At 35.9% G+C, this 25,743-nt stretch overlaps 5 protein-coding genes across 6 annotated transcripts; 2 read left to right on the top strand and 3 right to left on the bottom strand.

Moving 5' to 3' along the window:
• Positions 1-141: 141 nt before the first annotated feature.
• On the bottom strand, positions 142-5,224 carry LOC127244549 (ABC transporter B family member 15-like). The gene is made up of 7 exons (XM_051265124.1): positions 4,873-5,224; positions 4,461-4,515; positions 4,177-4,355; positions 3,589-4,046; positions 2,939-3,479; positions 1,885-2,784; positions 142-1,795 (listed from the first exon to the last, which is right to left on the bottom strand). Exons 1-7 carry the CDS (start codon positions 5,104-5,106, stop codon positions 368-370), a joined length of 3,795 nt encoding a protein of 1,264 aa, XP_051121081.1. The 5' UTR covers positions 5,107-5,224; the 3' UTR covers positions 142-367.
• Positions 5,225-13,540: 8,316 nt separating this feature from the next.
• LOC127244468 (uncharacterized) lies at positions 13,541-16,599 on the top strand. Of its 2 annotated transcripts, none has more exons than XM_051265032.1 (8): positions 13,541-13,634; positions 13,743-13,912; positions 14,047-14,109; positions 14,236-14,255; positions 14,342-14,386; positions 14,745-14,812; positions 15,145-15,260; positions 16,206-16,599. In XM_051265032.1, exons 1-8 carry the CDS (start codon positions 13,562-13,564, stop codon positions 16,245-16,247), a joined length of 597 nt encoding a protein of 198 aa, XP_051120989.1. In that variant the 5' UTR covers positions 13,541-13,561; the 3' UTR covers positions 16,248-16,599. The 2 variants fall into 2 exon arrangements, with proteins under 2 accessions (XP_051120989.1, XP_051120984.1); XM_051265027.1 differs by having other exon boundaries at positions 15,629-16,599.
• Positions 16,600-17,485: 886 nt separating this feature from the next.
• On the bottom strand, positions 17,486-18,422 carry LOC127244375 (uncharacterized). The gene has a single exon (XM_051264878.1). The coding sequence runs from the start codon at positions 18,285-18,287 to the stop codon at positions 17,832-17,834; it is 456 nt and encodes a 151-aa protein (XP_051120835.1). The 5' UTR covers positions 18,288-18,422; the 3' UTR covers positions 17,486-17,831.
• Positions 18,423-20,439: 2,017 nt separating this feature from the next.
• Positions 20,440-22,667, top strand: LOC127242798 (inactive LRR receptor-like serine/threonine-protein kinase BIR2). Its single transcript, XM_051262485.1, has one exon. It carries the CDS (start codon positions 20,667-20,669, stop codon positions 22,479-22,481), a length of 1,815 nt encoding a protein of 604 aa, XP_051118442.1. The 5' UTR covers positions 20,440-20,666; the 3' UTR covers positions 22,482-22,667.
• Positions 22,668-23,512: 845 nt separating this feature from the next.
• On the bottom strand, positions 23,513-25,631 carry LOC127242811 (CLAVATA3/ESR (CLE)-related protein 25). The gene is made up of 4 exons (XM_051262511.1): positions 25,004-25,631; positions 24,612-24,839; positions 24,123-24,367; positions 23,513-23,991 (listed from the first exon to the last, which is right to left on the bottom strand). The coding sequence occupies exons 2-4, from the start codon at positions 24,660-24,662 to the stop codon at positions 23,958-23,960; spliced, it is 330 nt and encodes a 109-aa protein (XP_051118468.1). The 5' UTR covers positions 24,663-24,839; positions 25,004-25,631; the 3' UTR covers positions 23,513-23,957.
• Positions 25,632-25,743: the final 112 nt, after the last annotated feature.

Raw genomic sequence — 25,743 nt, 5'->3', positions numbered from 1 at the left:
CTACTATCATCCATTATAGGTATATGATTCTGTGATCAAAGGTTGTTGAAAACCCAGGCTGTCTGAAGCTAACCAGCCCAGTGCATTACAGGAATAATGACTTGACTAATTTTCTTCTATTAAGCTAAAGAAAAATGCTTCAAGCTTGAAATTATTCATAACCATATTTCAAAGCCAACCTATCGTTACAGTGAATTAACTGAAGCCATTGAAGAAGCTTCATACAATCTGTGAATAGGGTAGGACAGCAGCAATGCAAATTCACTCGACACTGGCAGCATTAATGTCATTTCTTTTGCCCAACTCTTACATAATAATGAATATGTACAAAATAAACAATGCCCAAAAATCATTAAATACATATTCATCACACGGATTGAACGATGTGGTTACCGTCTAAAGGCTCTGTAATGAGCTCAGCATTATTAGTTGATCGTAGCCTCTGAAGACTAACAAGCGAATAATACGCTCCATTCGGCCCTTTGGCCAGCAGCGATGAGTGTGTCCCTTTCTCGACAACTTTCCCCTTCTCCATGACCACGATGGTGTTGCAGTTCTGTATAGTGCTGAGCCTGTGCGCCACGACAATGCTTGTCCGACCAACCATCACCCTCTCAAGGGCGTCCTGCACCACTTTCTCCGACTGGCTGTCAAGCGCACTCGTCGCCTCGTCAAGCAACAATATTGCAGGATTCTTAAGGATGGCACGAGCAATGGCGATCCTCTGCTTCTGGCCTCCAGACAGCTGCACCCCTCTGTCTCCGCAGAAAGTGTCGTACCCATCCTTCAGTGATGCGATGAAATCATGAGCATTTGCTGCCTTGGATGCCTCGATGATCTCAGCTTCATCGATCTCGTCTGATGCTCCGTAAGTGATGTTTTGCCTGATTGTGCCAGCAAATAGCGTTGGCTCTTGACTGACCAGTGCAATGTGCTTTCTCAGTGCCCTCAGGTGATATGTCTTAATATCCCGTCCATCGATTCGAACCTCTCCTTTAAGAGGATCATAGAATCGTTCGATTAGGCCTATAATGGTGGATTTTCCGGATCCACTCTGGCCAACAAGTGCAGTAGATTTCCCTGCCTCAATCACAATGGAAAAGCCTTGAAACACCATTATATCAGGTCGAGATGGATACGCAAACTCAACATTGCGCAGCTCAACATGCCCCTTCAGCTTATCCGGCTGGACACCATCTGGATCTTCCGGCTCAATCAATGAATACCGGTCCAAGACAGCGAAAATCGATCCCACTGAATCAGCACCTTTGTTCAGATCATTGGTCATAGTTCCAGCATCCGCAATGACACGTCCTGTGCTCACCAAGATCATGAAAGTCTGAAACAAGGCCTCTGCCCCGATGAACCCTTCTGCAATCAGCTTCCCGCCATACCAAAAATCCAATGCCCAAGTGAATGTCATGAGACTCTGAGAAATCCCCAGCCCAACACCTGCATACCAAGACTGGCGTATGCTCTCCTTTCGTGGGCCTTCTTGGGCTTTCTCAAGCATTTTGAGTATTCGAGCTTGAGAAGAAAAAGCTGTTACCGTCCGAAGATTGGAGACTGCTTCAGCAGCAAGTTTGCTACTTTCTCCTTGAGCTTTGATAGCTTTTTGTGACATGTTCTTTAGCAGAACACGCTTGCAATAGTAGCATATAATGATCAGGGGCTGCACAGCAATCATTACTAAAGCAAGCTTCCACGCAACAGCAAGACCCATAGTGCAAGCGATGATAACTGCAGAAAAGGTTTGGATAAGTAGCGCCATCCGATCGCCTACCAGAGACCTCACCTGCATTACGCATAATATAAAGTCAGGATGGGCACTTTCTTCTATATATAAATGTTTATGTACAATGATAACAAGGCTAGTGAACTTACTACGCCGGCATCTTTGGCTAATCGAGAGCATATAGCACCGGTAGCATTCTCATCTTTATCAAACCACCCAATTTCAAAAGTGAGCATTTTGGACAACATTCTTTCTCTTATTCTTTTGGTCAAATGTTCCCCCATTGCAGCAAAGTTATAATGCTGGCCGATGTTGATCAAAAGGGAGAAAATTGCCAGCCCAAGAAAGCACAGCGCATATATCTTCGTCTTCTCCTTTATTTTATTGTGATCTGGCAAGAAAAAAACGGATACCATTGATCCCATGGCGAAGGCATACACCGGCTGAATAGCACCAAAGAGTATAGCATTTATGCATCCCAATGTTGCTTGCTTCCATTCTGGTGAATTCATGGCTAATAATTTTCTCAATGAAGGATTTTGAAATACTTGATCGTGGGCTGCAGTTCCACTAATGTCTTGGCCTCGGTTTGCTGCAAGTGAGTTGGCTGAGCTAGACCTGCTGACTATAGACAGCCTTCTGCTACTCATGCTGTTGATATCATTGTTCATAATAGACGATGGTGTGGCATTGTTAGAGTTAGCATACTCCTTGGTTTTCTCGGACTGCTGGAATCGAACCAGTGTTGTGTAATGGCCACTTTCATTTTCGATGAGCTCATCATGCGAACCAATCTCCACAACCCGGCCATTTTGGATCACAGCTATAACATCAGCATTACGTATGGTAGAAAGGCGATGAGCTATGATAATGGTTGTGCGACCCACTGCTGCCTTGTCAAGAGCCTCTTGGACAACTCTCTCAGATTCAGAGTCAAGAGCACTAGTGGCCTCATCAAGTAGAAGGATTTTGGGAGCCTTAATTATTGCTCTAGCTATGCCTATTCTCTGCTTTTGGCCTCCGGACATTTGCACTCCTCTCTCACCAACCTGGATACATGAATTAATCAAGGGGGAGATTACCTAAAGTATTATTGTAATGGTAAAGCCACCATGACTTTGATCATTTATAGTAATAAATAGGTTTAGTTGTAAACTATCAGTTTTGTGCAGCAGTATTATGAGGACAAATCATATGTATTACCTGAGTGTCGTAACCTTGAGGCAACATATTGATGAAGTTATGCGCATTGGAAGCTTTGGAAGCCTCTATAATCTCTTCCATGGATGCATTTTCCTTACCGAAAAGTATGTTCTCCTTTATTGAGGTAGCAAAGAGGGCTGGCTCTTGACTCACTAATCCCATCTGTGACCTTAGCCACTTAAGCTGCAACTTGTCAATATCGACTCCATCAAGGAGAATTTCTCCACTGAGTGGATCGTAGAATCTCTGCAATAAAGCAACTGTTGTAGACTTTCCAGAACCACTTCCTCCAACCAGTGCTACAGTCTTTCCTGCCGGGATTTTCAGATTGAAATCTTCAAAGACTATGCTTTCGGGCCTTGAAGGATACGCAAAATTGATATGTTTGAACTCAACTTCTCCAGATACAGTTTGTAGTATTTGGCCATCCATGTTATCTGAATCGATCTTGGGTACTCTTTGAATGACCTCCTTTATGTGCTCTGCCGCAGCCCTTGCCTCCGAGAAGTACTTCATATTGGACAAACCTGAACCAAGTGCTCTGTTCAACAAATACATTGAAAACCATATACATCATGTTAACTGTTAAGTTCGAAGAATAACAAGTAATGGACAAAAAGTTGAAGAAAAGAACAAGATCATATCCTTACAATCCACCAATAGCAATTGCTGCTCCAACAGCGAAGACAGTGCCTCCTTCAGCTCCGTGGTACATGACCATTCTACTTCCGTAATAAGACATGAAGGACCAAATTGCAAACACAATCCCATTACTCCCAATGGCCAAGCCTTTGGCTAAGCCTTGTCTCAATCCCAAATTCACTGTCCCTTGAAGAGCATCAGAATATGCTGAGATGATCTTGCTCTCCCCAACAAAGGAATACACTGTTCGGACAGAAGAAACTGCTTGCTCCACTATTGCACCAGCTTTATTATACTCATCCTTGATTTTTCTTGAAATGCTCATAAGGGCCCTCCCATACAACAAACCTGGTATCAGAAGAAACACTATAAATGGGAACCCCACAATTGCTAATCTCCACAGCAATAGAAACGCCACCACGTAGGAGCCAAAGAATGTCGAAAGGTTCATCACAAAAACAGGAACCTGTAGGAGAAAATCAAAAACTTTCAGTGTTATAGAAGATAAATAAATAAGCAATACATGCAGATGATTGAGTATGAAAGCGTTGCATAGAAAGTTGTCGAACTTATGTTTATATTTTTTACCAACCAACCTTTTCACTAATGGTCTCTTGAATTACCACACTATCTGTGGAGACGCTTTCGATGACCTCCGCTGTGCTGGTTACATGCAAATCAAAGTAGCCGACATCTTGTCTCATTACCGCTTTCAAGTACCTTGTCCGTAGCCTTGAAGCTTGTCTCTCAGCTGTTCTTGTGAAACAATATCCCTCTGAAGAAGGCAATCATGACAGTATGAAATTGATTTAGCCCAAACCCTAAACCATTTCACTTAAAATGAACTCATAAATTATTTCGTTGTCTGAAAAACACTTACCAAGAAAACAAGCCACACATTGCGAGCAAGCAATGTAGCAAAGATTCAGTGCATTCTGAACCATGCAAAAAAGACAAATAAATTCAGTAAGAGCAATAAGTAATTAATATCTCCTCATACACCAAGTTATATGCGTAAGATCAACCGGGAAACATTTTTACAAACGGTCTCTTGCTTATGACTATGGAAAACAAAAGATTCCTGATTATTATATGTATAGCAAGCTGCATATTAAAGATTAAACTAATCCAATTTGACGAAACGCCGGTTAAAAAAACGATAGAAAATAGATTATTCTATACACAAGTCATGCATCCCACAAACATCTCCTTCCCCAAATGAAACTGCACACCAAGTCAGAAGCCACGAACAGAACTCAACAGGCAACCGCAACAATGGAGGACGAAGCTACCTTATTAATGGTGTGACTGAAATTCTCAGCAAGTGAAATCTGAGAGTTTCCAAAGCTGTTCATGAGCTTGCTGGTCACTAACAGCATAACAGGCATGGAAATTCCATCTCCAATCGCACCCAGAAACCCCAGCCCCATCAGCAACACATCCACCGAATCCGCATGCATAAAAATCGACCCAAACCAAATGTTACGCCCACTAATTTTCCTCCTCTTAATCTTATCCTCCTCCATTTCAACACTATCTCTACTCCCCCCTTTTCTCAAGAAATTCTGCAACAGCAATTAATTCTGCCGTTCCTCCCAGCGCTTTGGGAACGACAAATCTCTGCCTCTGGGGGAGCCTCAGTGCACATATTTATACACAGACTTGCAGGTACAGAAGAAAAAAAAATATATGTATATTTACAGAATTATTGGGATTTGACGAAAAGAGACAACTTGCTACTTTATGCAATTACGCATTTTTGCCGTAGAGTCGCATTTCTAAGCTGTGTTTTTAGTTTTAAAACAATAAAAATATTACCACGACTTTTGAAGGCGTTATTATACTTACATTACATGTGAGGGTGTTGAGTTGACTTTGTGAACATTTTTGGCCGTGCGTCATTAATGACGACGATGCGGTTGAGAGTCGCGCCTTATTAGCGACATTAATTAAAACATATAAAAAATGATTTGACCTCTATAATTTGATTGTTAATTTTGTGCAATTAATATTAAATTAGTGTACTCTCATTGGACGAACAAAAAGAATAAATTCTAGATTCCATCCTATCACAATAATTTTATTCACTTTGGATTTTGGCTGTTCATATAATAAATAAGGACATGAGAAATCAGTAATAAATGATATACTACATAATACTCTTGAGGGGTTTAATTTGAAGCTGGGTATATATTTCAATTAAGTAATCATATCGGGCTCACGATTTTTACCGGACAAAGAATTTTATTATGTCACGTGCAGCCAACAAGTAAACGATAAATTTTTATTTATACATAGCTAAACTATATCGTTATTAGAATAATAACTAATTATTAATATTATTATTATAATAAAACTTGAACAAACAGAATTACAACACTCCTTTTGCGAAAAGTTCAATCAAACAAGATGATAAGGGTGTACTACTTGTAATTTTATTCACATTATTTTATTATATAATTTATTTTTTGTTTCAAAAATTCAGTCACATCTATTAATAAAATCACAAGTAAACACACTATTTTATTGGATAGCACATATTAACAACATTTCAAATATACATGGTCATAAATTTGATAGTCCATAATAATAATAATAACAATAATAACATATAACTATAATTGATTTTACTATATATATATATATTTTTTATTTTTTTTTTTTGTTGATGCAAATTTTTAACCATAAAAAGTAAAATTTGAAAATAGAAATTATGTTCGAATTTGATAAAATAAATGTCTGAGATTAAGAATCCCTAAGCACAGTAAGATACATAAGTAAACTAGGAAAATAAATATTACGGATGAAAAAATAAAATGGTGATCCCAAAAGAAATTCTTTAAATTTGATTGTCGATTGAAGATGCTTTCCAGAATAGATCCAGACCTTTAAATAGTTCATAAACAAACGTTTTGGAACCGCCGTCTGTTCGGTTATATTAACTGCTTCACCAATCGCTCCCACCAGTTACAGAATCCAACTGGCTCGACCAACCGCCTCTGGCACCTTACCTCCTTAAATGGACGGCTGGTCCCGAACGACTACTCAACCGCCCAGCATACTTTAGACAGACTGCAGTCCGACCGATTGAAGATGGTTTCTTTAGGTCATGAACAAACTTATTTAAAACCTATGTCAATAGCCACAATCAGGTCGTGCCTTCATATCCGCTAGTCGGTTGTAACTTTTCTCAACCGTCTTTTCAGACGGATTATAAATCACCATCGACTGAGAAACCGTCTGGACCATCTACCGACTGAACCTACCGAATAACCCAACGATTGACCTACCGACCAATCCAGATACTAACTAGTCGCTTAGACCAAACGACTAATCAGTTGCCCACTCGAGCGACCACCGTTCGGTCCCTTCAAACAGCTGAACAACCATTCGTCCAGACGATTCATCGGTCGCCCAATCAAGCGACCACCATCAAATCCCCGCAAACGGCTGAACAACCGTTCGTCCAGACGATTCACTGGTCGCTCAATCAAGCGACCACTATCCAGTCCCTGCAAACGGCTGAGCTACTGTTTGACTAAATGACCGGCCAATCGATCAGTCGATTAACAGGTCGCTTAATTAAGCGACCAATTAACAGACCTTTCCTCTTGTCCGACCTCCGTGTCTGCCATCTCATCTTTCTTCGTCCGACCTTGTCTTGTCCGACGTCCTTATCAGTCGTCTCATCTTTCTTCGTCCGACCTCCTCTTTTGACCGACCCCCGGCTGTCTTATCTAATCATAGGTTTCTCCCGAAAAACTTATTTTTTAATAACATTTGGGCCGTTTGGCTTATATTTAAATTCATTTAGGATTTCACTGTCATTAACAGACCCATTCAACTATACACCAGTCAACAGCCCTAGGTCCATTATCGAAAACCCTGTGCATTAATTTTTTTCTTGCTCAACAATATTCATATAATATATCTGTAAACATGACTATATATTAGCACATGATAAAAATCTAGATAACACGTATTATATTAATTGAAGTAATTTGGAGATTGTTTATACATTGTGTGCTGACGAATTTTAATCAAGACTCTAAGCATTTTATTTTTATTATTGTCTTTACTGATAATTTAAGCACTAGAATTAAGTAAATAAGATGTCACAATTATTCTTTTATTCATTTAAAAACATTCAAAACACGTAACTAACATAATTATCAACTGGCCATGAAGTATTTATAGAAGCCGACGTCAGTAATAGTTTGCTCTTAACACATAAGCACTTTTTATTTATAGTTAATGCATGGTTTATGGAATTCAAGCTGAGATAATCTCTTACATCATCATGAGTGCATGATGCATGCACTTATGTCTGATAGACGACTTTACATTGATTTTTGTAATAAAAAACATACCTGTTGCACTTTTATTGGAGGATATCGCTACATATGTTTTACCATGCGGCCTTTTACTTTTTAAGAACATCTTTTTGATCCTTTTTTTTTTTTTTGTTTAATTTATTTATTTTAAAAACATTATATATATAATTATTATTATTATTGTTAGTTTCAAAAAATTAACAAGTAGAATATAATTTTGAATTAATATTTGAAGTTAATTTAATGAACTTGAAGATAGACCTCCTAATCTCGAACAAATAAATAAAATACAATGTTCATAATTGTTGAGCTTTGGTTAGGGTTGCCTCCCTTAATTGTTCTTTCAATGTCCTTATTCATGATTTGAATCATGTTCATAAGTTCAACAAACAAAAAGCCCTCACTCTTTTTCTTGAAATGCATTTTAGTTCCAATCAAGATTCATGTAGGGCTTTTAACTTGGAAATGATAACAATAAATTTTTTGTATTTTTTAAAAAATTTGATAAATATATTATTATCTAAAAGTAATGTTCAATATCTTATGTACTTGATTAAAAAATAAAAAAGTTAATTAAAAACAAAAAACAAAAATAATAATAAGAGCAGTGTTAATATATGTTTATATCTGTTACTTATACAATAACATGAAATGTGGCACTTCTCCGCGCGATATGACCTAACTATCTTTTTTTTAGTAAGACTTTTAGGGCACTGTAAGTATATAATTATATGGATGGATTTGATAAGATAAGACTTAAATGATTAAAGTGAAACTTACAATTGAACAATGAATATAAAAAGTATATGTATATCATTCAGGTAGGTGTAAATCTCATTTTTAATTTTTAATTTTATAATTTTTTTAATCTTAATTAAACTATTTAGTTATCTTAATTTTAATCTATAATTATTTTTACTATACAATAATTATTTTTACTAATACATTTTTTAATTACTTACTAATTACACTTTACCTACATTCTTGTATCTACAATGAGTCAGTAACACGCTCATATTACATGGGACGGAGAGAGTATTAAATATAGATTAGTTCTACTCACCACGGTTTTTTGAATTACGATTCTCTAAAAATAATAATATAAAATATAAAAACTATTTTACAAAAATCAAAAAGTAAAATAAAAAATAATAATAAAAAAAAAACAAATACTTATAAATTAAAAAGGATCTATTTCTTTACCGCTGTTTTCATAAATTTTACTATTTGGACTCTGCATTTTTCGAAAAAATATATTTTTTCCTTTCACAGAACATCTCATCAAACATTATTTTCATATCAAATTCAAATCAATTTTTTTCTAAATTCATCAAAAGAACACACCCTTTATAATTTGTAAATTGGCAAAACAAATATATATATATAATATTTATATACATACAAGAAATGGAAAAAAATTATAAAGAAAAAAACAAAAAAAAAACAAAAACAAAGAAAAGGAAAAGTGGCACTCTTACTTGATATAGATAACCCCACTGTTGATCTCGACTTTATTCGCGTAGTTTTGTTCTCCATTTGTCTCCTTATCTTCCTTAGGAATAATTTTCCTCCAAATCTCAATTTTCTATGATTTGAATTTTATTATTTTTTTTTTTAAAAAAAAAAAAAAACCCACAAAATATTATTTTAATATGAAATTTAAACATTTTTTTTTTTTCAAAATCAATCAAAAGAAACAAATCTGTTATTATTTTTTATTCTCCAAATATAAAGTATCAATTTATGGACACATCACTAACACTTCCACGTTAACTTTATATTATAGGGATAAAATAATTTTTACATATTAAGATTATTATCAAAATATAAAAATTTACTAAACTTCATAAATATATATATATATATATACTTTTCTAAATAGACAAAAGTATATTTTTATTGGTAAGCGTAGAACTTTAAAAACTGTAGAATAATTGTAATTGAATTATAGTTGATGGATATATATATATATATGCTGTCGAATAGTGGAAGGGCATTATTGCCTCGCAGAATGGGCACAAATAAAGGACCCTTTTTTAGGAGCAATAGCTGAAGACTACCAATATATACACATGATGGCCTATGTGAATTAATGAAGTGGGAGTAACAAGACAAAATACACTAGCCTTTTTAATATATCTATGTTTTATTCAAAAAATAAAAATATACAAAATATTACTACAAGTACATGTTATTAAGATATATTTAGAATATATATAGTATATTTATAACAATTCTTTTATTTAAGAGATTTATAAGCTAGAATCTATGCAAATTTGTATATATTTTTATAATTAAATAAAGAATTTTAATTTTATATTTAAATATATATTAGAATCAATTTTCTCTGGATATATATCTAACTAGTTATATTGTCTATATATATATATATTGTTAATGAATTTGATTTTATCTATCGTTATGCTGTTGTGCCACTTTGATCTCCATTAACAAAGTTTTGTTTTTCGCTTTAAATTTGTTGAAAATTTTGTGTTCGGTTCTATCTTTTTTTTTGAGTAAGCGAGTGAGTCATGTTTTTTACTCTAGCTACATTGTGAACGAATAAGTCTTGTTTCCAACTCCAACTTTTTTGTGAATGAGCGTGTTCTATTTTCAATTTTAGCTCGGTTGAGAGCGAGCGACTGAGTCATATTTTCGATTTGAATGGCGAGTTCTGTTTATAACTCTAATGACGTTGAGAGTCTCATTTTCGATTCTAATGACACTTAAAGCTTTGTTTTTAACTCTAACAGTGTTGAAAAATCTACTTTCGACTTTAACGATATTGAGAGCTCTATTTTCGACTTTGATTTAGTCGATAATTTTGACTACATCACTCTCAATTTTTATTTAGACAAACTCAAGTTGATTCGATTCTAACTTGATTTTAAAGATGGGTGTTAAGATATATTTGAAATATATATAGTATATTTGTGATAATTGTCTTATTTAAGAGATTTATAAACTATTATAAATATGTACATATTATAAAATTTTCGATTTCATATTTCAAACACATATCCTGTATACCACTAATTTATTTCAAACACATATCCTATATACCACTAATTTAAAACCCCAACTAAATCTTGTTTTAGAGTAGATTAATCATAGAATAGAAAAGGAATATATAATAGAGAATCACATCCTAATAATTTCGCTGATACCAAATAATGGACAAGTGTCCACGACTGATATATGATATGCCACACAACAAGATTTTTCAAATTTTAATCTATTTGTATTTTGAATGTAATATATATAAATATATATATTTATTATATTATTGTAAAAAAATAAATAAATAAAGTGTAATAAAACACATACAGTGTTCCCACACGAGATAGCCACAGTGTTCCTGATGATTGCATTCAAGAAAAATTTAAAACATTATAGAATGCGTTTCATATTGATATTTTTCAGTTTTTTTTTATTATGTATGTTTCTAATTTTCATCTTTTTAGTTTATAGTAATAAATAAATACAAAGTAAAATTATAATAAATACCCAAACTAAAAGGAGTTATCACGACAAGTATTCAGGTATTGGAATATGTTTTTTAGCATCGGTAATGTCCCATTGGACATTAATGTGATCATGCCCTTAATCATTCACTTAAACTATAAACTTAGAATTATTATAATAAATGTTGAATTTTATGCATAACATTTATAATTTAAAATGATTTATTTATTTATATAAAATATTATATTATATTATTAAGTTGTAGTCCGTCCACCTCTTAAATGTCACATTTATTTTTTTGCTTAAAAATATCTTTATATTTGTATAATTTTTTTTATATATAGATATCATTCTATTAGTATTATAAGATAATAATTGAAGTATTTTTTCATTTTTTTTAAATTTGTATTGTATTTTGATATATTAATTAATATTCAAATATAACAACAAAAAAATAAATGAGACTAGCTAGACGAATATAGTACTCCCCGTCCCAATACAATAGTCTTGTTTACCATTTTTGTATGTTCCAAAAAAATAGTCTTGTTTCCATAAATAATCATATCACTATAAAAACTACCCTTACTTTTTCATTTTTATTACACAATTGCCATTATTTTTTATACTGAAAAAAAAAAAAATTTATCCATACTTTTTACCAACTGTGCTCAACCTAATTAAAACTATGTTAATGGGACAAATGAGTATTAAATAATGATTTCAATTAAATAATGATTTCAATTTAAAAATATCATATGATCAATATATACATATATTACCAAACCCACTGAGTGGCCACTGTCACGGCAACATAGTGAATATTTGGGCTACTAATCAAGAAATACGATTTTCTTATTTATTTATTTTTAAATATGAGTCATTATCTTCTAACTGTGTAAACTTTCAATTTAGCATAATAGTTCGGAGCATAAGATAAATTACATTGAACAAATTACGTGACATGCAAAAGATCCAGATGATAATTCACCAAATCTTTTATGTTATATTTATATTTTACTGATTTGGCTTTGAGTATTAAATAATTTTATATTCCTTCATTCTTTGACTCAAATTTTGATTACCCAATAGTTCACGTAATTGACTAAGTAGTAAATCGGGTTTGTTCACCCTTTTGTTTTATAAATTTTTTTACAATTCTTCATAAGTATTATAAAAACTATAACATATACATATTAATTTAATAAAATATACATAATATATATTTTTTATTTATCTACAAAATTTTTAATAATTTAATAAAAATATTATTTTTTATATTATTCATACAATTTTTCATATCTAATATAAAAAAAATAAAAAGGTTAATCCAAAGTAACACGGCCAATGTTTTTTTATTTTATTATTTTTTTCAGTATTTTATTTTTATCTTTTCCTTTTGCATTATTATTATTTTTATAGTTTTCTTTCTAATGAAAAGATTGGTTTGAAATATTATATTTACTTTTAAAAAAATATATTTTAAATCATAAAAAAGTTAAATAATACTAAAAACAACCACAACCGATTGCAGTCGTAAAAGTTGTGCTTGATCTTAATTTTGTTTTATGAAGTACAAAGAATGGTTATTATTTAGCTCAAAGGTGCAATGAATGGGATTTGGAATTAAGTTCCTAAAGTGCGCATCCAGTAAGCAACAAAAACAATCACGCCACAAATAATAATAATAATGATAATAAAAGTCTGTAAGAACAAATCTATCCATATCATAATGTGATTTGTTTGTCTATTGAAAAATGAAAAAATAGATTAAAGAATAGAAAAGTAGTAACCCAAATTTATATAAAATGTGAAGAAAATTTTACTAAGAAAATTTTATCTCATATCATTTTATTTTTCTTTGATTGAGCCTTATTATTATTATTATTGTGGACAAATTTGGGTGAGGTGAATTGGGCCTTACGGACTATGAAAGTGAGCCTTGAGGTGAGGCCTTTTTATGGGAAGCAAACACTCCGCACGTGTGACTTGAGCTTCATATAGAGGGCACGTGTTACTGTCCTGGCCATTGATTTTAGCTTTCATATTTGAGCGCCAAAATCGTGCGGCCAGTGTTAATCCCCAATCCCAACGTCAACCCCAACCCCAACCATATAAATGCGGGAAAATTGATTGGTCTTGCATTTTTCGTACAGTTGGAAAGTTTGGAGATCCGACTGAGCTCATGGCAGGAAGCGATTCACATAGGCAATTCCTGGCACTAATTCGTGATTATTCTACTGAAAAGGCTCAAGGAGGTGATTCCAAAAGCATTCTCGCATCAATGTTGATTTTGTAGTTACTTGATATTATATGATTTCACAGTCAACAGAGCATTCACTTTCACACTCTGGATAAATTTGCAGAGCGGAGAATTGTGAATGGGAGAAAACGAATCGAAGAACTGATTTCCGAGCTAGATGCTTCAAATAAGGAGCTAGATAAAGCAAAGCGCGACAAGGAGGCGGCTGAACAAGCGCTCAGAGGCTATGAAGTTGAGTTATCCATGAATGAAGCTTCGATCCAAGCACTAGAGGTTGATCTTCTCGGTTCGTGATATTTTATTTTATTTCCGGATAAGAACTCTATGTATATTATATCTTGTCAGAAGTTTGTTATGTTGTTTCGACAATATATTTTTTTATGTGACTTTGTTTCTTCAATCTTCAGGCGAGGATTGCTGTCACTAACGACGAGATATCAAAACATGGCGCCGCAACGTCTATTCTCATGGTTTGTTCCACTACTCTGAGTGTGCAAGAGTAGTAATTGGTATACCGCAGGACTTAAAGAGATTTTAATATAGTCTCATGCCTTTGTGATTTTGCTTTTGGAAAATCTGGCTACAATGACGTGAAGGGTGAAGAAAGTTCCCTACGGTACAGGATTATTTGTCATTTGGTTCATCAGATTTTTCTTATGGCTTCAAATTTTATCTAACTATTTGTTACTCTTATTTCTACAGAGACAGTTTTATTGCTAAAATGCTTGAGCTTAATGCACATATAAGGTACATGAACTTTGGTTGTTTTTATCAATTTTTTCTCTTATTGCCTCAGAGAAATTCTTTTTATTTTAAGCTAAGCAGACAAATTGATGAATTCTCACTTTATAACTGTTGGCTGTGTGTGAGAGACTATCTTTTCTAGGAGGCCAGTTCTATGCTACCTTTGTTAGTTACTTAGTTTGTTATGCCAAGTACATATTGGATTTTATGTACTTGGCTAGAATGATAGAGAATAACAGCTAATTAATTGCATCATGTTGTCAAAATGTCGCAGGTTAGTTCGTCTTACTACTTTCGAATTTGGATTTCAGTATTCACCATAGCATGTTCAAAATAATTGTGTGGATATCCTTGTTCGCAGGAAATTTCAGGTGATGCTAGCCTCTGTTGTCAACGCAGATAATTGCTCTGAAGCTAGATTGGATGGCGGTATGCATCCTTTGTGCCGATAACGGGCTTGTGATCCATGAGAGATTCAGTCGGTTTGTGCTGATAGGAGACAGCTTGAAATCAGGATGTTAAATTTTAAAACATGAATAATCTAAATGATGCAACATAAAGCTGGTAATGGGGTTCTGATTGCAGAAGTGCTGGTTTTTCTCATGTGCTTATGATCTTTAAAAAAAATAATCTATGCATTTATGCTCTTGTAATCAGTTGAAGGCACAATGTATTCCACGGCTTGGTATCTTCATTATGTCGCTATAGTGTGGTTGCAAATATTTGTGTGGACTCATCTTAAGCGTGTGCTTTAACTGCAGGCGTACATGATGCTCAACAGACCAGATTGTTTCTAGAGAGCAAACTTGCCAAACTAATCTCGCAAACAAATGAGGAGGAGCAACAATATGAATCTGAAAAACTAATTAATGATCAGGTTACTGTATAAAGCTTATACCATGCTATGCTTGCATATCATAAGTTGTGATGCCTCAATATATATATATATTAGGATGTTAAGAAAAATATCTCTAGGAACGTGTCTTCAATATGCATTTGAGATTCTGTTATTGACAAGTAGGTGTGTTTGTTTGGGGATTTGGATTTTGAGTTGGGATTTGAATAGTAAAAATTTTGAATTTGAATAGTTTTATGATGTGATATAAATAGGTGTTGATGTGATGTTTTGAATGTAAAATTGATTTTTAGTATAATATAAAAAATGAAAAATAGGTGTTCGATTTGATGTTTTTTGGGGAAAAAAATGGGATGAATAGTGGAAATCTAATCCAAGAACTTGTTCAGCTTCAACAAGAGTTATCCACCTTAGAAAAGAGTGCTTCACTGCTGGAGTCCATTATGAAAGAAAGAAAGGAGCTGCAAGATTTGAGAAGATATCCTTTTGATTATGTCAGTTTGTTTTTGGTTGTTTGACCTCATCCAGTCCCCTAAATAATCAGCTAAACCTAACCTCAATTAAGTTAGAAGTCTTAACAGGTGAAAATGGATTATGAAGGGCTGTCTGGGTAAGCACAATCTAAATAGTCATTCATAACGGGTATCTTATCATAAAATTTTCAAACTATATTTCTTTCTTTTATTGCAAATGGACTTAACGATCTATCTGACCATACATAACCGAAAGGATCGCAATGCCTGTCTTCTACCAAAAACAAAAATAAGAATAGAAAGAAAAGGAGAAACAATCTTCAAATATTGACTTTCAGTCTGTAAACCACATGGTTCACATTATATTCTGACCGGGGTGAAATACTTCATTTCGTTCTTTTGGGGATTAGAAAACTTCGTTCAAGATTCATCAATGGTGCAAATATTATTAGTTCTTTTACTTTTCCTCTGTAACTTTGAACTGTCACGATAGAGTGTAGGTTCTTCTTCCATCTTATTCCTTGACTGGAAGTAAGCAGAGACAAGAAATGGGGGAAGAGTGTGCTGCACTTGGTGAAGAGCTGAAACAGAGATGTATTTGTCCCAACTGTCACAAGGATAATTCAGCAGAACTTGGTGATCTTCTTCAGATAAGCAGTGAAAGTTAACATCTTCCTTATAAGTAGTTTAATTGGCTTTTCACTCCGTTGCATGGAAAATAATTCAAAATATACTTCTACAGAATAATTTCCTAAGGCAATGCAGACTGCTATATCAGTTGGTTCTTCTGATGAATAATTTGATGCATATTGATGTATAGAGCTCATGTGACCTCATAACCAAAAAAGTTGTGCTACAACTTTCTGACAGCATGCATAAGCTTTCATTTCCTCTTTGTTAATAAAATATTATGTTCAATACAAGTCTCTATCTTTTTTCTAAATATTTTGTGTAGGATAGGGGAAATAACAAGCTGTCATATGCAATACCGTGGTACTTCATCTATGAAACACCCAAGCCTGCAAATTTGTTGATGACACTTACAAATGCTTCACAATCTATCAACACTGTTGAGTCATGTGCTTAGAATAGGAAGTTTTATATTATATGTTTTAACCTTTGTTCGAATGAAGTCAAGTACAAGCTGTCCTCGAAGACAGACTTGAAGTTCAGTTACAAGTCTGAGATCGAAATCTTTTCTTTTTGGAAAGCTAGAAGGTGTAAACACTTGAGTGCGTTTTTGTTGTGTCGTCCTAATTTTTGTACATATGACTATAACAACCAACAAAATACTATGTTAACGCCAACCAGAGGGATAGGTCATACACCAACAATGCTAGCAGAGCCTTTTCCCTACCCCTTTCATATATGCTTCTATTTACATCAGACTTTAGGACTGATTCTTGATCACAGAAGGAAACTTTTGTTGAGTATATATGTCTTTCTTGAATACTTTCAATTTAGTAATCCTTCGGAGAAGAGTAGAAGACTTTTTATACTCACTGTTTTTCTTGTTAGTTGAGTATGGTGGTTAGACCTGTAGGCTGTGGCTAACCTTGTTTAGGTATATTTAAGATAACTTGATCAGACAGAAGGGCTTTCTTATGCTGTTATTTCTAGAACAGAAAATATATTATACACACTTCTCCACGTTTACTGAAAGCTATCAGGTTTTCTGTAACTAATCCATCCTTCATAGTAACATATCTTTCCTCCGTGAAATCAAATGATCACAATAGCCTCTAATGCCATCTCATTTAGCATGAATGGATATTAAAACACACAATGAATGCATTCTTTTTTATTTCTCCAACTTAGTACATTGAAATTGAGTATTACAATCCTCTGCTGCAAAATACTGCAGCAATCGAGTTATTTATTTAAATGGAAGACATGGTAGGTCTTCCATTTAAATCTTCCCCTTGGAAACCTCTAGAGCATGTTCCGGGCTAGAATATCTTACCTGTATGAGCCACCGTGATGCCCAGAGCAAGAACTAGGAAGCTTCATCATTCTAACATTCCAGCCTGCATTAATCACAATATATTCTAGTGAAAATGTAAGAGACACAGTGGGGTCTATGCACTAATGCCAGGCTTTGCTTGGTAGTAAGTACTCTTTATAGTTTAGCATCAGTAACCAAATGTTGCCTAAACATAGCAATGAAGGCCTCTACTCTGTGGTTCAATTCTTCTTTGGATAGCAACAATTCCTCATCTTCTTTCTTTACTTCGTCTTTTGCATTCTTTGTTTCATGCATCACATCGTCACCACTACACTCTTGAACAGTAGTCAAAACCTGTGGACTACATTCTAGACTTTTTTTCTCCCCTGCAAACTCTCTAGTATCATCTTCCTGATCAATAGCCATTGACTGGTGTTGGTGTTGGTGTTTGGGTTTAGAAGTGAATAGGATAGCTAACAGCAAGAGGTTAAGCACGAGGAATACCCACACACGCCAGTGCATGAACACGGGCACCATCACTGCCCGTTCGATGCACGCCATGAATGCAGCCACTCCGGCTGCAAACCAGACGGCCTTCAATTGCTCCTCGCTCTTGTTGTCCCCTGCCATTAGAGCATAAAACCTCTCTAGCTTCCAGAATATGAAGACAAAGGGTTTTATCAGCAGTGGCAATGGCAATGGCAATGGCAATGGCAATGGTAATGGCAATGGCTTGGCTTTATATAGTGGAATAGCTCACACTGTTGTATCATAGTATAATTTTGATTACTCATAGTGCAGTGTGTCTGTGTGCAGGGGACATAAAGAATATGGGCAGCAGGAGAGTTGTAATCATCAGACAAGAAAACATTCTAGTAATGCAGCAGCAGCATCTGCGTACAACCTTATCATTGCTTCCAATTCAAGCCTTTGGATTTGAGGCGTGCGCCAGCTTTCAAATGCATGCAGCAGCAGGTACTCAATTAATACTATTATTAATATTGCCCTTTGCTTCTTTTACCGCATGCCTTATCATCCTATTATTAGTAATCTATCTGTCATTAGCAAATGAGATTCAAATTTTAGGAAGGTTACTAAGTTGACCATCACGGAAATTCTAGCTAGGGGTATAGCATGAGAGCCAAAAAGAGGAAATAAAAAGTAGTTTAAGGTGTGGTATTGGGGGTAGTCTGAATTCAGTAATAATCATGATGAATAGAATAGAATAGATGCTTTGTGGTGGAATTTAGAAGTTGACGCAACACGGAAAAAGGGTTCAGCTTTTTGTGGAGTCGGTGGACAATAATGCACGCCTATGTTGCTAAATATGCCCACATCTCTTTTCTTTTGTCATCTTCTCATCTTTGGCCCAAATGTCCCAAACCATTTTCGGGTATGTCTCTTTTGAGTTATTATATTGTTTCTTATTATTTGATGTTTTTTTTTTTTAAAAAATATCAAATTAAATATTATTTAAATTTTTAATTCAAATTTAAGTCATGCCAGAAAAAAAAAAAAAAAAAAGAACAACATATTTCATGAATTTTAAATTTTTTATAAATTTAGTATTAAATTAATAGGGGAGAAATAAAAATTAGTTTCATTGAAATTATAAACAATCAAAATTTGTCTCAATAAATTTGATGTTGCTATGTGTTGAATTGGAATTTTCAAAAACTAAAGTGACGAATTCGAACTTCATTTTTGGGCTTGTTAAGTTCGTAGATCACTCACTAGCGGTTCTGTAATTCATGGTTCTAATTCGGAGCGATAGTTACAACTGACGATGAGATTCCCGAAACTGTTTAAGGACGGTTCGGTGGAAATTTCAGGCAATTGGACCGTATCAACTTAGATTCGGTTCTTTGAGGCATTTGAATGGACTGATTTTAAATACAATCCACCGAACATTCCTAAGCGGCGGACTCCAGGTGGGCCAACTAGGAGTGAATAATTTCAAACTTCAAACTTGCAGGACAATTGCTCGAAACTTTTTAAAGCCCAAAGGCAATAACTGGTGTCTCTTGTATTTTTTTAAATTCTTATATGTTAATATCACATGATTTATAAATGCCTAAGAAATGCTTCTATGTAAGCCCAACATTATAAAAGGAGCAGCCGCAAACATGATTCTTCTGACCGCTCCGGGTTGCTAATAATAACAAAAGGAGCCCGTCCTCTAGTCTCTTCCACCTTCCTATTATAACTATCTCCCAACCTTCGCTGTCAAAACTTGTTTAGATAAGAAATTTTTTTAAATGTTTTTAGAGTATTATTATAAATAATAAAATAATATTTAATGTGATATTTAAAAAAGTTATATATATATATTTAATATAATATTTAAAAATTATTAAGAAAATATAGGGGAAAAAAGGTCTAAAACAAAGCTCATGTCTAAGGAAAATAAATAAATAAAAAACATCATTAGCGTTTTTTACGAAGACTGAAAGGGACATAACCCATAACACGACGCACAGCAAGTTGAGAAGAATATTTCGGACATTAAATGCTCATGTCTGGAGACTATAACACGACTGAAATCTAAACCCTCCTGAGTGAATAACAGTAATTTGGATTCCTTAATCCTAACAAGATTATGAGGGAATCCAAGTTGATTAGTACCTACTAATCAATCCATCACCGTCCCCAGATGAATCCACACCATGCATTCTTCACACCCACGATCTCAACCGTCCGATTTTCCGAGATCCTGGACCTCCGAAAATCAACCAATCGTCCCCTCCCAGTCAAAACGAAACCCCCCATTCTTGTCCCATGGTTGAAAATCAAGGTCCTCTCTCTCTCCTCTCTCACAAAACCCGAGAAGTCAATTCTCTGTCGCCAGTGAACCCTGAAAGCAATGCCCAGAAGTTGCTGATGATAGAGGAAAGATAAAGAATGGCTCCACACTGACCCAGCCACCCAACCACCATTTTCGATTCTTCAATACCAATACCAATCCATCTTCTTCTGCTTCCTCAGTCTTCACCACGGCAGCACCCAATAATGAATGATCAGTCCCCCCTTCTGATCCTCAGATCCTTCCTGCTGCTGCTCTTACTTCTTCCCTTCTCCCTTTCTGAAGACGATGTCAAGTGCCTGCGGGAGCTGAAGACCTCGGTGTCCGATCCGCAAGGCAGGCTCGACTCCTGGAACTTCTCCAACACCACCGAGGGTTTCATCTGCAAATTCACCGGCGTGTCGTGCTGGAACGATCAGGAGAACAGAGTCATCCGTCTCGAGCTCGGCGATCTCAGCCTGACAGGTGCGATTCCCAATTCCCTGCAATTCTGCCACGCCCTCCAAACCCTAAATCTCGCCGGAAACTCTCTCTCCGGTAATATTCCTCCCCAAATCTGCACTTGGCTCCCTTATTTAGTTACCCTAGATTTGTCGCGAAATGGTTTGACCGGCCCGATCCCGCCGGATCTCGCCAATTGCTCGTATTTGAACGAATTGATTTTGGACGACAATAAACTGTCCGGGACCATTCCCAACCAAATTTCCAACTTAGGGAGGCTCAGAAAATTCACTGCGTCAAGCAATGACTTGTCGGGAAGAATCCCGTCTTTCAGACGGGATTTGGAGCTCAATTTTGATGGGAACAGTGGCCTCTGCGGTAGGCCAGTGGGGAAATGTGGTGGATTGAGTAAGAAAAGTTTGGCCATTATTGTTGCAGCAGGGGTTTTTGGTGCTGCTGCATCATTGCTGCTGGTTTTCGGTTTGTGGTGGCTTTATTACACGAGGTCGTCTAAGAGGGGCAAGAAAGGGTATGGAAGGGATGATGGGAGCAGTTGGATTGAGGTTCTGAGAGGCCATAAGCTTACACAGGTTGTCCTGTTTCAGAAGCCTCTTGTCAAGGTTAAGGTCGCTGATTTGTTAGCTGCTACAGACAATTTCAGCAAGGAGAACTTAGTGGTGGCGAGCAGGACAGGGACGACGTACAAGGCTGTCTTGCCGGACGGATCTGCACTAGCGGTCAAGCGACTTAGCGCTTGTAAAATGGGGGAGAAGCAGTTCAGGATGGAGATGAATCGGCTGGGACAGCTGAGGCATCCGAATTTGGTGCCATTGTTAGGGTTTTGTTTAGTGGAGGATGAGAAGCTCTTGATTTACAAGCATTTGTCGAATGGGACTCTGCGTTCCATGCTGAGTGGTGATAGCGGCGCCGGGGTATTGGATTGGAGAGCGAGGTTTAGTATAGCGTTGGGAGCTGCAAGAGGGCTTGCATGGCTCCACCATGGTTTTCACCCTCCGAACTTGCACCAGAATATAAGCTCGAATGTCATACTTCTTGATGAGGATTTTGATGCGCGGATTATGGACTTTGGTTTGGCGAGATTCTTCACTTCATCAGAACCGGATGAGAGCAGCTTCCTGTATGCAGAGTTAGGGGAAACAGGATATATTGCTCCAGAGTATTCGAGCACTATGGTCCCTTCTCTCAAAGGGGATTGTTTCAGTTTTGGAGTGGTGCTTCTTGAATTGGCGACTGGACTGAAACCTCTTGATGTTAGCAAGGTTGATGAAGCATTCAAGGGAAATTTGGTCGAGTGGGTAAGCCAGCTTGACAGTGCTGGTCGGATAAAAGATGCTATAGATGGGAAGTTAGTCGGGAAGGGAGACGAGGAGGAGATAGTGAGATTCTTGAGAAGTGCCTGTAACTGTGTTGTGTCTCAGCCCAAGAATAGGTGGTCAATGTATCAGATTTATGACTCACTAAAGAGTATGGCTGAGGAAGGTGGCTTGGAAGGACACAATGATGGGTTTCCTCTGGTGTTTGGGAAGCCTCCTTTAACAGAAGGGGAACAAGAATCATGAGGTTCTTGTCTGAACACTATGGTATATATATACATATATTATGCAACTGTATGATAATACATTTTATCTGCATAGACACTACTACCCAAGGCATTCTTGTTGTTCCTAGTGTTTTTTGGCTATGTACTTTGTGGTAACATCTTGATCAATGTAATTGCTCTGTGGTTGAGCTCCTTTGACCCTTGATCCAGAAAATTTTATGACAACCTGGTATTTCTTTTTCCGGTCACTCATCTTCGCAATCCCTTGCAAAAAACACATCCCTCTACTATAATCTCTCTGTGTTTCTGTTACACTTAAACATAGATACAGATGGCTAAGTCTATCCCATTTGCTGCAGTGCTTAAAGTTAATAATGAAGAATAAATCTTACTTCTTGATCTTCAATTTAAGGCTGAGTCTGTTTTGAAATTAGAAGATACCCATATTGAAAGTGGACGGTAATATCAGGTGATATTTATTTATTTTTAAGATAGTCAAGATTATAGCGTATATCCGTATCTGATGCATTTGGAGCATTGTTCCTGCTGTAGAGTGGAGGAGACAATAAAGTAATGAATAAATAAACTCATGGCAGCTGAGGGAAAAAAAAGAGCCACCTTGAGTTTGAATGCCACTCACTTTTGGACTTCTTGAAACAATCAAAATCACACCTATAGAAAAACCAAAGCACACAAATAAAAGGTAATATGACTGGGGAAATAATCAGGAGAGAATATACAGTTTGCTTTTTTTGAACTTGAGATTTACCTTTTCATTTAGGACTGTAAGTCTGTAACAATGATTGGTTTGGTATTTTGCTCACTGATCCGTTAGTAAGAAACAATACTCAAATTGGAAGAACATATAGATACATATTTAATCAGAGGTAAGCAACCTCAATTTGGGGCACTAGGAAGCCAGAATGTCCCTTAAGCTAGAATTAAAGGTATAAACAATTTGAAAAGAAGTGCCCCTTTAATTTTAACCCATGCAAATTGGTTACATGCTTTAATAGGAACAAAAGACAACATCAAATCCTAAACAAAAGGTAAAGGACAGCAACCCTTTATTGCATGGACACGCCAACAACAAAAGCTGTGACAAATTTTACTCAAGTCTCAATGCTCACATATACAAAACCATTAACCAAAAAGAAAAGGAAAAGAAAATGTACAATCACCCTTTCAAATAACTAATTATTAGTTAGACTAACTGTTTGCTGCTTGTGTATATGCAAAGCAAACTTTCTTGAATAATTCTTTCTAGGCTCAAGGGGCAAATTCAAGACTAGTAGATGTCATGATAGGCTCTGGGGAAACTTCAAATGGTTCTGGTTTGCTCATGTACAGAAACAGGACCCATGGACTGATAATTTTCATACAATTCCTCCAGATTATAAACTATAGGTGTAGAATTTGAAGGTTTGAAGATAAATTTGCATTGGTTGTTTTCTTCTAGATTACCTTGTGTTCATCCTGAAGTGTAGGATTAAGCTTATGTGGGTGGCAGTTGCAAATCTCCTGCTCTCCTGTTATGAACAAAGTCACATTTTGAGCTGTAAATGATGACTTACAATAACCAGCAAGACTGGATATATGGTGTGTTTGTGTATATAATCAGTGCAGTTGGGGTGTATGCAGAAGGGCAAGGGGGTGGTACCTGTTGTGGATAGGATCAGGTCCATTGGGCACTCTTCTCTTGCTGACATAATTGATGTTGATATCCTGATGATGAATGCTGCTGCCCTGTTGTTTCCCTCTTCCACCTGTGATTGATGGAACTGCAGTGACTGCATTATCCCTTCTATTATTCCAGTCTGATGATAAGCTCACAACCACCAAAAACCAGACAACACTAACTGACAAAGCAGCAGCCCCCACAGCTTTCCTGCTCATGCCCATCACCTGAACACAAGAATAAATATGGTATTGCAGCTTAGCAAGGACTCATTTGAGGAGAAGAGGTTGAAGAAGAAGAAGAAGAAGAAACTGGCAGGTTTAGGGCAGGACAGGACAGGACAGGACAGGACAGCTTATATAGTCTCTCAACCAAGAATGGATGAACTTGTCAAAGAAGAATTCAGTTGGCCATTTTAAAGCAGCAAGTATGTTGAAGAAATACTTGTAGTAGAAGTAGTAGTAATAGTACAGGTAAAGTTGGGGCCTCCAATATTGCTTTTTCTCCCACTGATTGGTCCATCCCAACAACTCCCCCTTTATTTCGGCATGTTCCATTTTGTGGCAAATTTTTATGGGACCTCTCTAATTTTTCCTATTTCCTCATCCATGCCCTCAATTTAAAAGGGTGAGAGCTTTGGGTGCTGTGCCATCAATTTATTCCCTAGAGAAGGGAAAATAGCCAAAGCAGAAATATGCCCTGATGAAGATACAGAACATACAGAGGTGGGTTAGTGACAATTTGCATAATAACAAAAAATATTTTCCTTTGATGCATTCGTATTGCAGCAGATGCACACAAGTTGCTGTCAAAAAAGATGAGGTGGATTGAATCTAGTAAAGATAGACAATTATGATATTTACCATCATCCTACATGTCCAATCAGGGGAGGGGACAGCAACATCCTGTGTCTTGTCCTGACTGAATCTATTACATGCTCTTTTTAATGTCCAGGGAGAAACACATGTGACAGAAACAGCACATATAACAAAATCTGTCTCAGGAAATAACTTCAATCCTCTTTGTCTAAATCTACATGATCATCTTTAACTATGCAGGAGTTGTAATGGGATTGCAAACTGTACAAGCAACCTTATTGGGAAAACACCAAGTAAAAAGGAGTAAGTGTAAAATCTGCCATTATACAGACTACATAGAAGTTGCTGCTGCAATCGTACTGGAATCACTATCATTAAATGCCGATGGAGAAATCTCACAATTATGGGTCCATGGCAATGCTCAAACTTACATTTACCTGCCTTTCTGGCTCAACTGTGAAACAATTGGTCTCAAGGAAGAATAGTAAAGCATGACTGAGGGAGGGGTATCCAAGAAATAGTAAACAGTTAAAATCCGTCCCGAATTTTAAGTTGATCCATGACCTTAAAGGCAAGATTGTGGCTCCACTAAGGTATGATGGTCTCCTGCATAAGACAGCACTACCGTGCAAACAAACATGGATAAAAAGAACATATAGGGGTCATTTTGAATCTAGATTTTCGATTTTGTTTTGAACCTTGTTAGACTCAATTCAAATACTAACAGCACCACTTTATCTCACAGCATAAAGATATATATGTGTGTGTGTGTGGCCATTTTTAAG

Source organism: Andrographis paniculata, unplaced genomic scaffold, assembly GCF_009805555.1.
Source record: "Andrographis paniculata isolate CXL003 unplaced genomic scaffold, ASM980555v1 Contig19END, whole genome shotgun sequence".
NCBI lineage: Eukaryota > Viridiplantae > Streptophyta > Magnoliopsida > Lamiales > Acanthaceae > Andrographis > Andrographis paniculata.
This window is presented reverse-complemented; position numbering and strand designations above follow the sequence as displayed.

Bases quoted from the DNA above. Each gene is read 5' to 3' on its own strand.
- LOC127242811 (XM_051262511.1), bottom strand. From the start codon at position 24,662: ATGGACCAATCAGTGGGAGAAAAAGCAATATTGGAGGCCCCAACTTTA. The intron at 24,368-24,611 runs GTACTATTACTA...TCTTGTGTTCAG, and splicing joins TGGAGGCCCCAACTTTACCT to GTGATGGGCATGAGCAGGAA. The intron at 23,992-24,122 runs GTACCACCCCCT...TGTTCATAACAG, and splicing joins CCTGATCCTATCCACAACAG to GAGAGCAGGAGATTTGCAAC.
- LOC127244375 (XM_051264878.1), bottom strand. From the start codon at position 18,287: ATGGCAGGGGACAACAAGAGCGAGGAGCAATTGAAGGCCGTCTGGTTT.
- LOC127244549 (XM_051265124.1), bottom strand. From the start codon at position 5,106: ATGGAGGAGGATAAGATTAAGAGGAGGAAAATTAGTGGGCGTAACATT. The intron at 4,516-4,872 runs GTAGCTTCGTCC...TGCATGGTTCAG, and splicing joins TCAGTCACACCATTAATAAG to AATGCACTGAATCTTTGCTA. The intron at 3,480-3,588 runs GTAAGGATATGA...TTTGTTGAACAG, and splicing joins GCAATTGCTATTGGTGGATT to AGCACTTGGTTCAGGTTTGT.
- LOC127242798 (XM_051262485.1), top strand. From the start codon at position 20,667: ATGAATGATCAGTCCCCCCTTCTGATCCTCAGATCCTTCCTGCTGCTG.
- LOC127244468 (XM_051265027.1), top strand. From the start codon at position 13,562: ATGGCAGGAAGCGATTCACATAGGCAATTCCTGGCACTAATTCGTGAT. The intron at 14,813-15,144 runs GTATGCATCCTT...CTTTAACTGCAG, and splicing joins TGAAGCTAGATTGGATGGCG to GCGTACATGATGCTCAACAG. The intron at 15,261-15,628 runs GTTACTGTATAA...GAACTTGTTCAG, and splicing joins AAAAACTAATTAATGATCAG to CTTCAACAAGAGTTATCCAC.